We start from the raw sequence: 16,771 nt of genomic DNA on the forward strand, positions 1-16,771 counted from the left end.
CCTTTGCAGAACATGATTGAATTTCGCAAATGCAAAGAAAAAAAAAACAATAGCATCAGTGTTTGGTGCATTTTAGGTGAGGAAGTTGTTATCTTCAGACAGTCTGATCTGGTAGCACCAGTCTTACATCAAGTGGCTATTTGCCTTGTCTTGAGCAATTTTCATTAAAAAAATACACTCATCGCATATTCTTAAAATGAAAAAAACTCTGTCATTATTGATGGCATGGGATCACTTGATTTTATTTGTTATGGCCTTGCAGGACAGTAATAATCAAGACACAGTGATACAATTAATGAGTATGTTACAGAAGTACACATCATTATTCTGAGGCCATAATTGCCACAAATTACAGTATTATTTCCTTCTCACTACAGATGTAACTCAAGGTCGGAAGGTGGGGAAAATCAAACCAACATCCTGTTGTTGCAAAAAAAAAGAGTACACAAAACCTCAGCTCACTGCAGGAGCGTCGTCAGACTCGTTTTCACATCTATCCCATCTGCTCCAGTGGCCTGTTTTTATAAAAGACAGAGTCCTCCAAATTTGCATACATGCGTGAGAGCAAACGAGATTCTGTGAGACTGCATTATTATATAAGTCCGCAGGCGCCATCTTGGACCCTTTTCAGCATCATGACGCTGCATCAGAGAAGTGCACACCGGGGCCATTTAAGAGGTAAACCTGCGTTCCCACAATTTTTGCCACACATCCCTAAAGAAGGAGCACTCTGGCCTATCAAAAATTGCCTGAGCAACCCCAACGCATACCTAAGTCGGGGTACCTCAGTGAGTAAGCAATAAACTTACTTCACTCCAAATAGGGAAGGCAAGGCCCGGGAGGATAGGCCTTCTAGGACTACCTTAAACAAATGCCTCATCCTACCAGATAAAAGCACCAAAATGACCCAGGTTCTGATGGACTGATTGTCAAGATTTGAATCTCAACTGGCATGTCTCCGAGATTTCAACCGGACACCAAATGAGTGGTACGAATCGCTGCCACAATGTTTAAACGTTATTGAATTTATTATCTCTGGGTAAGTTCATTTATTTCTGAAATGGGTAGCTCAGCTTGCCCCACAACATTATTATTAGGATGTGTTCATTTAATCTGCACAGTTAACGATAAAGATGCTGTTTTAAACTTAAGCATGACTGATAGACCCAGCCTCTTATTGAGATGTTTGGATGCATCTGAAATAAAATAGATCTGTTCTATTTTCATTGTTTCTGATAAAAATGCTATTTCAAACTTAAGCTTTACCATACTCTCTTAACTTCTCTAGAAGGATCACGGCTCTAAGAAGTCATTTGGAACATAGTGGACAATTTCTCGCCATGCAAAAATATATGGTCCATACATGTCATATAGTGTTGTCTATGATGTCCGCTGTTGTTCATAGTAGCAGTTGAAATATAGTCTCTCTCTGCAGTGAACAATCTACATATCTATAAAAGTGAAATTGCCTGTGTGTGTATGTGTACATTTTCCTACCAAACTACTCTGTCAATTTTCAGTCTACTGACTTGAGAGTTGATATAAGGGGTATTGAAATTTTGAAAAGTCTTTTTAATTGCTTTCAGCCAGAAATTTGACTGGCAAGGGGTTAAAGTTCAAAGATTTGACCTTTGAAAACTCTATCAAACTCCTCCACCAATTTTTGGTCTAAACACTTGAAATTTTAGATGTAGGTTACTTGCACATAAATCAAACTTTTTAATTTTATTTAAGCCCAAAACAAATGTTAAGGGGTCGAAATTGGAATCAAAGTTAAGAAAAATTGGCCTCTACAGTCTTTATCAAATTACTCAGCCAATTTTTTGTCTAAACATTTGAAATCTTACATAAAGTGTATTCAGACATAGGGCAAGCTTTTTAATCGATTTGGGTCGAAAATTTGAGCTGCCAAGGGGTCAAAGTTTAAAAGACTTGACCTTTGCGGTCTTTAGCAAACTATTCAGCCAATTTTGGGTCTAAACATTTGAAATTTTACGTAAAGGCTATTCTAATCAGTTTTTGGGTGAAAATTTTGCTGCCAAAAGGTAAAAGTTGCAGACTCTACTAAACTCCTCGGCTAATTTTGGGTCTAAATACTTGAAATTTTGTATGTACTATAGTATTGTATGTACTATAGTATTGTATGTATAGAGGTAGGGAGTACTGGGTCGGGTCTTCAGATTTTGGTGGAGACCCCCTCAGATCAAAATATGCACTAAACCTAGGTAAGAATCGAAAAAATTTTGAAAAAAAAATCAAAATTCATCTGTTGGCGCCATTTTTTAGATTTTTAGGCTCCGGGGGCCCAAAAAACGCCCATTTACCCATCTTTGCAAAAGAAGGGATAAGAAATAGCAGTTGAAACTTAGGTATTTTCACTTCTTTTGACTTGGTTCATGAATTAGGATAGGAATGACACAATGTATAGCTAAATTGAGTTTTATTTTAGCATATAAAAGTCATTTTTTAGTACAAAATCGGGATTTTAGCACAATTTTCACGGTGATTTACACCCTAGATGTCATTCATTTTGCGGAAAGAAATACCCTTAATCGTCCAGTGTTCCAAATCTGGTAAATTTTACATAAGAATGTTTCTTACAAAGCTTCATACAAAAATTGTAAGTGTTATTTAACTAGTTTCCCAAGGGGCTTGGGGACTAGTACTAGTAGAATCGAATGATTGATAACATTGCAGTGTTATCTGAGAAAGGAGTTGTTTTGTTTATTTGGTCAGTTCAAAATGAGACTCTGAAATGTAGAGTCTCCTTGCTATGTTATTTTTATCATAATCATAGCACACAGTTGAAATCTCCTTCTCCTTGGGTCCATTCATATTTTTATTTGGGTCCATTTTGAATATCCTGACACAGTTATATTTCTCTTTCAGGATTGTATTGAAGAGTCAGCCGGTAGAATGAGTAGTGTTGCAGAGCAGTCCACAACTTTCTCTTTTGGTGATGTTCTTCCTTCAGAATATGAAGTCATTGCTAAAATTCTTGAAGTCGCACCATCTGGACAACCAACTGAAGAGAAAGAGACTAGACTCAGAAAACAAGCTGTGTCAGATTGCGCCAAGGGATTAATGATAACCAACATGTCGAGATCGTGAGGATGTTACTGGATAGTGAATTGCTACTGAGTCAGTTGAACTGTCTTTCATTGTTCACGTACAAAGTCTCATTACCTCTCCTAAATCTTGTTGAGGTAGGAACGCAGGATGATCTGTGCAAAATTCTTCCAAAGTTGTTTGAGGATCTTTCAGTTGGAAAACTGGACACCTTGGAAGTGTACACTGTTCAATACAGACATATAGATATTGAGGAACCGACATCTGAGTTGGAGATAAAACTTTTGAAAGATATGTGTGTACATGCATCCAAAACGATCGAACTTCAATGTGGTAGAGAGTACGGATTTAGGCAGTACAATGACATTCGTGCCACGCAAATACACAAGTTGACCGTGGAAGAGCGAAAAGACCTGGAGAGCAACAATGTTATGTGTGAACGAGAACTTGGAGTATTCGATCACCGTGCTATTGTTTCGAAATGTAGGAATAACAAGTTCAAAGCAAAATCCTTGAGAAACGATATGGTCTTGCACAGTGTGTCATTGGATGGTGCATCAAAAATTTTGACGGCAATTGCAAAACTTTTGAACAAAAGAGAAGACGAATGGAATGAAGAACAAAAGACTCTTCTCCGTCTAAAAGTTGAAGAGAAGATAAAGAAAGCGATGAACGCAAGCAATTACACTACTAAATTACTCATAAATTGTAAAAGTTGGCGTGGTCCGTGTGTTAGTTCTCAAGAATTGATGTCGGTGCTAAAAGATCATTCAGAATTACAAGAGAAGATTGTCATGACTGAGTTAGCATATTACAGAGACACCCACAAATCAGATGTAACTGCAAATCCTGAACTATTCAAACTCAACAAAATCACTCATGAAGAGCGGCTTATGAATCTTTGCGCACTCCTGGATGGTTGCCCGGTATCCACAAGAATTCCTCTGCCCACTAATGATGATGCCCTAAAAGCCATCACTTGCATTCCACGAGTTGCAGAGGAAATGGTTGAGTTACCTTTAATCCTGAATGTGAATCAGATGTGTGTGGTGTTGTGGACAGTAAAGGGGGTGCCAACATGGTTTCTGGGGTACTGTACTAAAATCCTAGACAACCAGAAATACGAAATTGAACATTTGGAGCGTGTTTATGAAAGGAAGAACTTAAAATGGAGGTACCCAAACCCAGATGATAAGCAAACTATCGATGCAGATCAAATTGTCGAATGCGAAATCAACGGAGACTGGGATGTTCTTTCGGACCGAAACATGCAATTCACACTGCACAACCACAAAGAGATTGCAGCCAAGTTTGATGGATTATTGTAGTGCTTATCTGAGTCACTTTTGTTAAGTCTGTTAAGCACTTGGAAATCATAAAAAGACGGGATTATGTTGATTTCAGCCTATTTTCAGCAATTTTAGGTCCAATTTGGCCAAATTCACCCCTAAAATTGCCCTTAAAGACCCCAAGACCTGTCAATAATCATGGTTCTCTGCTTTATATGTGTGTCTGAAGTCATTCATATCCATTGGGAATGAACAAGGATCGATTAAGTGACCGAGAACAGGATTTTGGCAATTTCGTCCTATTTTTGGCAATTTTGGGTCAAAATTTGGTCTATTTCTCTTCAAAAAAGGCCCAAAAAGATCTGAGACCTGTATATAATCGTACTCCAATGTCTATTTTAGGTATCTACAGCAATATATACCTTTATAAAGGTGGACGAGGATAATTTATGTGACCCAAGATGGTTTTTGTGATTTTTGCCTGTTTTTCGGCGAATTTATGGCCAATTTTGGCTATTTTTTGACCGAAATTGACCAAGAATACCACAAAACCTGTTTAAATACATGACCCTGTGTCATTTGAAACTATTTATATCCATTAATGGGCATTGGAGATACACAAGAAGCAAAATTATGCCTTGAAATCACTCATATTGACATTTCGGACACATATTTCTTGAAAAACCAGCCCCAGATCTAAAAAATGCCGCCAACAGATGAAAAAAATTTTTTTTTCAAATTTTTTTTCGATTTTGACCTAGATACACCTTATATTTTGATTTGAGGGGGTCCCCACCAGATTTTGAAGATGTGACCTTTTTTCGACCCAGTACTCCCTACCTCTATATGTAGGTTACCTGGACAGCAGTCAAACGTTTTAATATATATATACATATGCATATAAAGTTGTGAACAGTACATAGTCTGAGCAAAGCCGAGCTGAACTGCTAGTATATACATATATATATTAGCATTTTAAGTATTCATTTGATTTGGATTTTTCCAATTACTGAATCTTTCTGTTGAACTCGGGAATCTGCATAGAATTTCGAACAAAACCTTTTATTTAATTCATGGGGATAGCATGCTCTTGTTCTGTCAGCTATTACTGGATAGTGGTTCTAAGTAATTTGCAATTGTATTTTTTTCGGTCAGCCACACTGAGAATTGAATCTTTAACCTTCAGAAGAATGCCACTTTTACAACTGAATTTTTCTAAGTACTGTAACCACTGCGCCATGGGTCCTTGCAGAAGAAGGCCAAAGGTTACAGCAACCGAAATGTTGTGAGAATGATACTCAAGGTGAGAACAGCAGTCTGAAAATCTAAATAATAAAAATAACCAATCCTAATGTAAAAAAAATTCAAAAATGTAAAATCATTTGAGGGTTTTAATATTTTTCTTAGTTTATGTTTATTTTATTTTTAAAGAGTTACACATGAGTTTTTCCTTCATGTTGAGGGAGGAAAGATGTCCTTTGAAACACATCTGCTCCGTGTCACAGATAGTACCAGAGAGAAAGAATTTTGTCTTACTTTTCATCACCATCTATATCTATATATATAAAAGCGAAAATGTGTATGTGTGTATGTATGTGTGTTTGTGTGTGTGCTAAAAACTTTCGACAGACACCATGAAAATTCACAAACTTTGTATCATATTGAAGCTCCATCCTTCGCCCTAAAAATATAAAAAAATTGGCCAAAAACGTTAATTTTTTCAACCCAAAATCGACAATTTTCGACGGGGGGGGGGGTCAACAAAAACGGTCCTCTATCGTGACGACGACCGGTTCTACGCATGCATCAGATGATGTCATGACCTGATTTACTTTAAATAGTTGAAGAACTGACTAAATTTCATGTACGTCATGTTAGCTCAGTTGGTTAGCGCGTTGGTTCGTTATCTAAACATTTTGGGTTCGAATCGTGGTGTGAGATGTCTTCTTTTTTTTTTTTTAAATTTAAATATTGAACCAGTGTTATTTAAGTCATTTTTCACGTAACATTCGTTTTCTGTTTTTTTTTTACTTTGCTTATTCTTAGTGACACCCAAAAACACCTGGGTACCCACCGATTTTAAAAATTTTAATATCGAAACATTTTTCACATGTTTTTTTTTTTTGTTTTAACGTTCGTTTTTCTGTTTTCTTTTTTGTTTTTTCGATTTTTACATTTAACATCGTTCGTTTGCCTTACATTAGTTTTTTTTTATGTTTTGATTACCCCCCCCCCTCCGCTTAAGTTTTAACGTTATTTTTTATGTTTTCTTTTTATACTTCGCTTAGAACAAACAAACCTGGTCATTGACCTCATTTGCTGAATAGCTATTGCTTACGTCGTCGTTGTAACGCTCTACGACTTCCGTGCGGGCACCTGTCAATTTGGTTCTTACTTAAATAAATTCAAACATCTTTCAGTAACTCATTCTAGCTGGCCGAACAGTTCATGTTTTTTTTACATGTCATTTTCAAACTTTGCCTCAGAGCTTCGGGTTCGATCCAACCAACTTTTACCCCCCCCCCCTGCCGGTTTCTTTTTTATTTAAGAGCACACCCACCTCCAAACACCCGGGCAACACCGGGTACCCCCGCTAGTATATATATAAAAGCGAAAATGTGTGTGTGCATTTTTGCATATATCCGGCAAAGGCTTTTTTCACCAGGATTCTTTGGGGGGGGGGGGTACTATTTCTTATAACTTTTTATATGCTATCGAGATCATAATATGTAACGAAACGACGTCGTAAAAGTCTTTTATTTTAGCGATTTTATCTTACAAAATTTGTGCTGTGAATTCGTTTTCTCTCTACTGCTCCTCCTCCTGCTGCTGCTATGGCATGAAATTTGACCTAGAAATTTATAAACACTTATTTTCAACTAATCTAAACTTACTGCTTTCGCGGTGTCGTGTTATGTCATCAGGTTAAAACCAGCCTATCCTGCCTTGACAGAGTACAAAATAGACTTTGTGGTTTAGTGGGGGATGCCCTTTTCTCTTCCCTGCAACCTCTCTCTCACAGAAGAGACGTTGCGAGCCTGTATTTGTTTTATCGTTATTTCCATGGCAGGTGCTCATCTGAGCTCCAATCCCTCGTCCCCGTCTCGCCAATTTTTCACGAGAAACACCCGTCTGGCTGAAACTACTGTCAATAAGTTTCCCCATTCCCTATCTGTGCCTAAATCCAAACGTAGATTCCATGAACAAAGCTTCTTTCTTAGAACTGCACGCCAGTGGAACTCTCTGCCGCTTGCCTGTTTCCCACCTGACTACAACTTGGACATTTTCAAGTCCAACATAAACAAACTCCTGATAAACTGCCCCCTTAAGTAAGACACTCTATCAAAACCCCCAATACTAATGATTACTACAATACTATCTCATTGATTACTGTACATGCAATAACCGTTATCCCTGAGTGGCCTTCGGGTCTTGATAAGTGGTGACCCCCATGTAAAAAAAAAAAAAAAAAAAACTAAAGGCTTTTGGGTTCGAGCCTACCTTCCTCCTAAAACTTTTTTTTTGTTTTTGTTCATTTTTTTAATATTTAAACAGGGTTATTACTTTCAGTTTCCATCTACCCCCACCAACACACACACCTATTTTTCGCGTTCGCTGTTTTTTTTTTGTTTTTATTTTTCAGATTTTTAAAGAAGTTTTAACATCGCTCGTTTCTTTTGTTTTTCTTCCATCACGTTTGCGTTTTCTTTTTTTAGTTTTTGTTTTAACATCGTTTGTTTTTTTATATCATATTACTTCGCTTATTCTTTTGTTTTGATTTATCCACTCCCCAACACACACACACACACACACACCTCTAAACACCCGAGCAACGTCGGGTACCCCTGCTAGTCTATGATATAAATCTCACCTGTCTGTTTAATTGTATGTATGTATGTCTGCCTAAAACTTTTGACAGAGGCGAAGGATTTTCACAAGATCGGTATCGTTTTGAAGCTCGACCCTTTGGACGACAAATATCGAAAAATTGGCTAAAAACATTAATTCCTTCAATCTCAGTTTTCTTCAGGGAGGGTTGTTTTTTTGCATCGCCGTTTTTTCAAGTCATCGTATCGGTTGGAATGACTTTATTTAATTTCAACGTTCTGAACTTCCTATCACATCATGGAGTAGCAGTAAGACGTCAGTTTTTTTTTTTTTCAGTTTCTCTTCCGCCTTCGCGTTGCGGGTTTGAGCCTGCCTGCCTACTACCACTTTTTTTTTTTTTTTTGTTTTTGCTCAAACACCTGGGCAACGCCGCACACCCAGGCTAGTACCATATAAAATGTCATGTAAGCATTTTCCAAATTGACTTTGTCTCAACATTTCGTCCATTAAAAATTTTTAAAAATTCTATTTTAATTATAGTGCCTAGAAATAGGCGTCCGATTGCCTAAATTTTTCTTTCTTGTTTTCAGTTATTTAAAAGTGCTTTTTTTTTTTTTGTTTTCTTTATTCAAGAGTGTCGTCACTTATCAAGGGCCGAAAGCCACTCGAGGATAAAAGTTAATGTGTGTACGATGGTTAGTTAGACAATAGTGTCGTGATTGTTAGTGGTGGAAATCGGGTAGAATTTGATTATTTAAGAGAACGACTCAACAAGAACTTGTTTACATTGGACTTGAAGATGATCAGGCAGGCAGTTCTAGGAAAGAAGCTTAGTTCATGAATCTGCATTTAGATATAGGCACAGACAGTAGGGGAAATTGTTGCTTGCGGTTGTAGCTATGCGAGTGATTTTGGTGAAAGTTTGGCAGTTTGATTGACGCTTAGATGAGCACTTGCCATGGAAATAATGATAAAGAGACAGGCTCGTAACGTCTCTTCTGCGTGAAAGAGGTTGCAGTGAAAAGAAAAAGGCTTTCGAAGTCTGTTTTGAACTCTGTCAACTCAGGATATGGTGTTTCAAGCAACCTCACCCCCTATGTTTATTTACATTTTTTTTATCCTTGCATTCTGAGTTGAACATGGCATTGTTTTTTTTTCTCCATGTGAAATCATGATAATCACCCAAAACCCGAAAATTAAACAAAATAACAGATAATAAAAAATATAAATTAGTTGAAAATCAAATTTTTTACTGTTTGCTGACAGTTATTAACTGTATTTTTGTTTAATTTTCAATTTTTTTAGTTGTTAAACATACAGTATTAAAATTTCATGTCAGCATCTTGAAAAAAAATAAGCTAAACTCTATCATACTTTTCATATTATTTGGATTCATCGGATTACTGTTCTCATCTTGAGTGTGATTTTTCACGTTTTGGTCGATGTAACCGCCAACCTTCTTTAGGTGTATCTTGTCGAACTTGGAAATGTTTCTGTCGAACTCAAGAATTTGGACAGAATTTCGAGCGGAACCCTTTATTTACTTACACGGGAGTAGCATGTTCTTGTTTCATCAGCCATGACTGGATAGAAGTTCTAAGTAATTCGCAATTGCATTTTTCGGTCACTCACATTGAGGATTCAACCTTCGACCTTCAGGAGAATATCACTTACTACAATTGATTTTTTCAGATACTCTAACCACTGCGCCATGGGTTCTTGTGAGTCCTTATCTGATTAATCCAAATAATATGAATAACCAATCCTCATCTCAAAAATTCAGAAACGTCATATCATACTTTTATTGTCATGCAATAAAAACGCAGTAAAATATTTTAAAAAACAAAAAATTTAAAAAAGATAGGTAGAAAAGTAAGTTTTATTGCCTTTGGTAACAATTATTTGTTGCCTATTTATTATTTTCACACTTTTTTTTTCTGTTACATATAGTAAAAAGAAAATGGTGAAATTTCTTTACTCTTATTTTGCTTGCAGGGTTACTTGGACCATGTTTTGGCTCACGTCTACGAATATCAAATCCTAGGCATTGAATGCAGTGAAGCATTTGCTCATAAAGCTGAAGTTCGTGGTTCTAATCTTGGTAAGAGTATTGTTGTCTATTCCTTCCTTTGCCTTGCATTAAAAAAAATTAAATCTTAAAAATTATTTTTTGAGTCTTGATGTTAGAGAGTAGCCAAGCAGAAGCAGTAAATTATGTTATTTGTTTATTTATCTGTTTATCTAGCAATCTATATATCTATCTACATATCTGTCTATATGATTATCTATCTATCTAGCAATGAATGAACAATGGAGATTGGAACTGTTATATTGTGACAGGTTGTCAAAGATGTCAAACCTTGTCAAACTCGGTGACCGGTTAAGTTTGCACTGGAAAGTAACCAAACACTTGACCAGACATGACGTGTCACATGTCACATGTTCCAGTTTGCTCAAGCATCATTGAGTTGAATTGGAGTTGTCAAAGAGATAGGAAGGGTTAAACAAGTCTCCCCATAAAGGAGCGACAGTTTCAAAATAGAGACAGAGAAGCAACAAGCCAAAGGTCGTAATTCACTCCAGTTCTGCTGTGACAAAATGATTGGGAGTGAATAAAAGTACATATAAAATATCACATCGTTTGTTTATCTGTCTATCTATTTATTTATCTAATCATCTGCGTATCTATTTATATACACACATATATATATATATATATATATATATATATGTATATATATATATCCCCATATCTATCTATCGAGATATGTGTCTATATGGTTGATATCTAGTGATGAGTGGACAATGGAGATTGGAATCGCCATATTGTGACAGTTTGTCAAACAGGTAAAACTCAGTGACTGGTCAAGTTTGCACCGGAAAGTAACCGAACACATGATCAGACATGACGTGTCAGATGTGATGTGTTCCGATTTGCTCAAACATAGTATGCGTTGGGTTTTGAGATGCCAAAGAAACAGGACTGGTTAAACAAGTCTCCCCAATACCTAGATAAACTGCAGGCCATAAAATAGACAATTAAGAATACAAGAACAACAGTCCGTTACGCAATGTACATACATCTCATATGGTCCATTTATGATAAGAACACACACGCATTTATTAGTGCCACATATACACATTCAAACACATCATGATGCAATTGTGTACACATATATAGAACTCCTTAGCGGCACAAATATGTCACAAAAACATGTATATACACATGTACGTTTATTAAGTACTGTACATACATATATAAACATGAACCGTATTCAACAACTAACAATAAATAAATAAATAAATTTTACAAAGAACTAACAAGCATAAAACAAACTTTAATACACAATAATTTTCCAAATAAAATTGTCGATAAGCACATAAACTATATTTAATCTCAATCCACAATAAAAACAAAAACCCTAACCCTATCACAACCGACACCATCAAAGTATACTATAAAAACCAACTACACATTAACTACAAAGCAGAAGAAAATATTCTGACAAACCAATTAAAAGATACACCAGACTCACCGACCAGAACAAAAAGATTAAACTAATAATATTTTATACTAAATTTGAAACTTCCAATTTAATAATGAAAAACAATAATACTAACACCATACAAAACCAAACTAATGTAGTGTATGAATTTATTTGCGCCTTCGGAGAATGTCTCCGAACTCACTCTAAAAACTCATACAATGCATACATAGGGCACACCACAACAACACTCTCCCGGCGACTAACCTATCATTTAGCTGAATATATTGTCATAAAACAACATCTGACATCCCATGATGAAAACCTATGAGTGGAGAAGAAGAGAAAAAAAAAGATATGAGTTTGACACGGCTGCCGAGACATAATGTAATTAAGAAAGATCAGGGAAGAAAAAAAGAAAAAAATCAGTGAAGAAGGAGAGAGAAAAAAATTAAATGGTGATTGAAAAGCAAATGTCAAAATGACCCAGACAATATGACGTTAAAAGGCACCAAAAATATGGGGCAACAAAAGAGGTCAATTGAAATATACAGGTTATTACTTAAGAAAATATCAGCAGGGGCTATTAAAAGACACTAAAAAAAAAAAATTAAGGGAGAGGATGGCCAGTATCTGCAAATTCCGGATAAAGCAAGTAAATGCATATAGTAAAATATAAGAAAATATACATACAGGATATGAATGTGTAGGTAGATTGATACATTTGATAAATAGGAATATTTAAAGACTAAAATCGAAATTGCAGATAAAAAAACCGGCCAAACAAAGAAGAAATAAAGAATTAAAATAAAGGATTATTAAGTTATAAAGTATTAAGAAAGTATATTTTTCTTTAGCATTATTTAGGGTTTCCTTTTCAAATTTAATATGTTTTTAACTCTTTTTCAAAGTGTTTTTTAACATGTTTTATTAACTATTTGCTCCTATATATATATATATATATATATATATATATATATATAATCTGCTGTTTAAAGTAGAATTATCCACTGACACGCGTTTCGTTCTTTACTCATCAGAGTGGCTGAATCTAGTGAGATATGTATATGCAATATTTTGGAAACTGCTTGGAGTTACAAACTAAAATTTTCACCATTGGCTAGTTTTTATTATACCAACAAATGGTAAAAGTTTGGATAATTTGATATGGAATTATATGACATAGAAACTGATGATGCCAACTTAAAGACTGCCATAGTATGAAATATTCAGATAACATCATTTGTACATCGAGATAAAAAGACAGATCTTACTACTACTACTATTGCACGTTTATCGTTGCTTGTTTCCCGAGTTTGAGAGTTAGACATTTAGGTTGTCGACTTGATCGAACAGCTTCTTTCCACTTGATTCGATCCATCGTGAATGTTTTTATTAACTTATGACGTCTCAGGTCCTGGTTGATGTTATCATTTCATCTCTTGAAGACGCTTCGGAAACATCAAAGTTAATGATGCTTCTTTGCCACTTGTCGACTGCCATGCACCAGATGTGGCCAAACGATCTCGGTTTATTCCAGCGTAGGATCTTATCTACTGAATTCAGGTCACTGTTCTGTTGGCCTGCTTCCCGAATGACGATAGTATGATAGTCTTCAAGTCCAATGTAAACAAGTTCTTGTTGAACCGTCCCCTTAAATAATCAAATTCTACCCAACTTACACCATTGACAATTACTACACTACCATCTTATATTTATTAACCCTTATCCTTGAGTGGCCTTCAGACCTTGATAAGTGGTGACTTCCTTGTAAGAAAACCCCCATAAAAACTATATCTCAACTCATTGAGAGGGGTGCTATCAGAAAGCTTTGAGGAGCATATTCATTGTATCATTGCATGACGTTACATGTTAGTTTAATAATGTCCTTAACTGTAGCAGGCCAAGTCTCATTGTTATAAAGAACAACGCTTCTGACACCGGTTTTGTAAGAAACATGGCCTCTATTACTGTGCTTTTAAACCAGGGTTCCAAGGAACCTTAGGGCTTCACTAGTGCAGGGGTTCTGCAATTTCTAAATTCAGAACAAAAAACAAATAAACAAAATGTTAAATTCAATTTTGGAAATCTATTTTATTATTATATTCATACTTTTAAAAATTTATTGTTCAAATATACTAAATTTTACATAATTAAATTTGCTGCATTTGAAAAAAATTAATTTGTCTTGCTACAATTAGGTTTATTTATTCTTATAAAGTCAACACAAAAAGAATCACACTAAACGTCAAGAGTATTTTCATTTTATTTTAATTTTTAAATGCAGTTTTTTGCATAAGACAACTAAATTATTGCATAGGGGTGCATGAGCCAGTGGAATGTTTCCATGGGGTTCTGGTCCAGTGAAAAGGTTGAAAAGCACCGCTCTATTGTATAAAAAGATGCTTCTGCAGCATATAAGGATTGGATAGTTCTATAAATTTTGTCCAGGCAGAATGGATTCTGGCAGTTTTAGCATCTCAACAAACACTTCTCTTACAAGACACATCAGCAAGATAGTAAAAAGTCTTAACTACCTCAAACAGATCTATAAATCTTTCGAGTGATCAGACATGGACAGAATGCAGCACAGAACCCAGCTTTGAACAAATGTACCATCATGTATTTTAGAAGAAAAAATTCTGTGTCTCCACGCTTCCTCCGCAATACTAATATTTGAAAGTTTCCATAGTGATGATAATGATGATGGCAACCTTCTGTCTCATGAGATAATGACATTCTGGACTACTCTTGAAACTTATTCACAAGAAATTAGTTATTTAATTTAATCTGCTCTTATTTCCCAATATAATAAAACAAAGAAAGGACTTTTTTCATATTTCTCCTCATCAAAAACCATCATTCATGAAAATAATTTAAATATTTTGGATTTGCAGCTTTGTTAGCATTTGCTGCAGGTGTAGTCAGCGGTAGGGATGATGGGGCGGCAGGGGTGGACTGTATCTTCTGTCACCTATGGGTTCTCTTTTCTCTGGCACAGTAAAGCTGGAGTGATCTCTCCAGGTGCAGGCATGGACGGGTTATAAGAAGACTTAGGTTTGCCCAGTTACCAGGGCTCCCCAGCATTGCAGATAGAGTCCAACAGAAAAGCAAGCCAATACAGTTTGTGTCTGCATTGTTGCGGGGGTTGCTGAGTTTCACCATCCGCCTATCAGGACTACAGATTTTTGTCAGGGTTTACTCCCTTAGCCTTTGTCTTTCTGAAGGCATCCACAAGGCAGTAGAGCTATTTTCCCATTGCTGGGGAGGTTGAGTCATGGACATCAAGGCATATCTACATTTGTATACTGCACGTCTGGTGCCAGCCACTTCCAAGTCCCTTGCAGTGCAGCCTGGAACCCATGAGGTGCTCAGTTCATGTGTCTTGGTACACGGAATCACTATATAATTAAAAAAAAAATTTTTGTAATTGTTTGTTTTACGATTTTACTATTAACAGTCTGCTGATCAAAGTATAAAAGTCTCAAGCAAAAAGTTTCTTCAATTAATTAGTGCTAATAGAATATGAAGGTTTAAAGGGGTCGACTATAGTATCACATATCAACAGTCTATGAAAACAGTCATTTTCAGAATTGAGATTTAGTTTTCTGTTTGTTATTGTACCAACTTAATTCCAGTGTGTGAATTCACTTCTCCACAAAGACTCAATCATTAGGGGACTACAAGGGATCCCAGAAATGATTCTGAATGACGCATCCTTAGCCTCACAGGATCGCTGTGGTTGAGCATACAAGACAACTTAATTGTGTTTTATGACATTTTTAATTCGATAACAGACATATTTATTTCATTGTGACGTACAAAACGTCAGACCTCCCCTTATAGGGGAGGTAATGCAAAAAATACATCTTTTATGTTTGTTAATAAGCATCTACTTCTTTCTTTTAGGTTCTCTTATGAACAATAAGAGAAGTGGACACCTGTCGACCTGTGCATTAGAATTAAAGGAATCTACCGAGAGTGAGCAGCAGTTTGAATCGGCTGTTACCTCCCACCTGACACCGACCCAACAACCACTTATGATGATTGGACTTCACTGTTGCGGTGATCTGACTCCAACAATGCTTAAATTTTTTCTACAACTGGAAACTGTCCGGACTTTGATCTGCGTAAGCTGCTGTTATCACAAGATGAATTTTGATGGTTAGTTTTTTTCTGTTGTTTTTTTATGGAAATTTCTTTGGACAAAGCATGATGCCACTTGATATTAGGAGCTAACAAATATGAAAACTGATTATTGCTAAGACAGATGCCTATTAGTCTTAGACTTAAAAAAACCCAAGGCAGTAGGTAGAAGGAAAACAGTGAGCAGGAAGAGAGTTCCACAAGCTTTGCAACATAGAGATGAAACTTTCAGGTCATGAATGCATAAGTTCAGTCATCATAACAATGCAGTTTGCAATCCCCTTTAATCAAGTGGAATAAAAAATAGGAGGCATTACTTTTGGAAAATACCTCGTAAAAGTGTCTGTTTTTTTTTTTTGCATGTCTATGTATATCTTCCTGTTTTCGTTCTTCGTAGATGATCGGCAGAAATTCAGCAATTTTCCCCTGAGTCGAGCTGCTCAGAATGCTTTGGCGACAATCTCCAGTGGAAGTGGGCTACAGACTCAACTGAATATTTATGCCATGCGATTGGCAGCTCAAGAAACCAGGTAAGAATTTGCCTCAATTTTTTTGTTGTTGTTGATGTTGTTCAACTTAGTTTTTATCTTCCATGCCATTTATAAACTTTGGAATTTTTTTTAATATGACAAAATCATATTCATTACTTAGATAAGTTTTTATAAGGTCATGGACAGAGCTTCTTTGCAAAGGCTTCCTGTCTGTGGAGCACAGTACGATGATACTGCTTCCCTACTAATTACAATTTGGTCATCTTCAAATCTAGTGTCAACAAATTCTTGTCAGATTATTCCATTTTGGTATAAGCTCCACTGTCAGCAATTTTATTTTTTTTAATTCAAATGCTCCAGACAAGGCATGAAGCCACTTGATGTAAGGAGCTACAAAAATACTACTTCAAGATGAAAAAATTAGAACCAATATAGTCTTTTGATGGGATTGTAATGATATTAG

General features: G+C 35.9%; 1 protein-coding gene across 1 annotated transcript in view; it reads left to right on the forward strand.

Moving 5' to 3' along the window:
• LOC145245805 (methyltransferase-like protein 25B) overlaps window positions 1–16,771 on the forward strand; it is a 43,223-nt gene that overhangs the window by 11,327 nt on the left and 15,125 nt on the right. Inside the window, exons 5-7 of the mRNA XM_080107450.1 lie at window positions 10,182–10,287; window positions 15,581–15,835; window positions 16,215–16,347. Of these exons, the coding sequence (XP_079963576.1) occupies window positions 10,182–10,287; window positions 15,581–15,835; window positions 16,215–16,347 (494 nt within the window). The remainder of the gene's footprint in view (window positions 1–10,181; window positions 10,288–15,580; window positions 15,836–16,214; window positions 16,348–16,771) is intronic.

The sequence above is a fragment of the Euprymna scolopes genome, chromosome 23, assembly GCF_053919585.1.
Source record: "Euprymna scolopes isolate OS-2025 chromosome 23, ASM5391958v1, whole genome shotgun sequence".
NCBI classification, from domain to species: Eukaryota; Metazoa; Mollusca; class Cephalopoda; order Sepiida; family Sepiolidae; genus Euprymna; species Euprymna scolopes.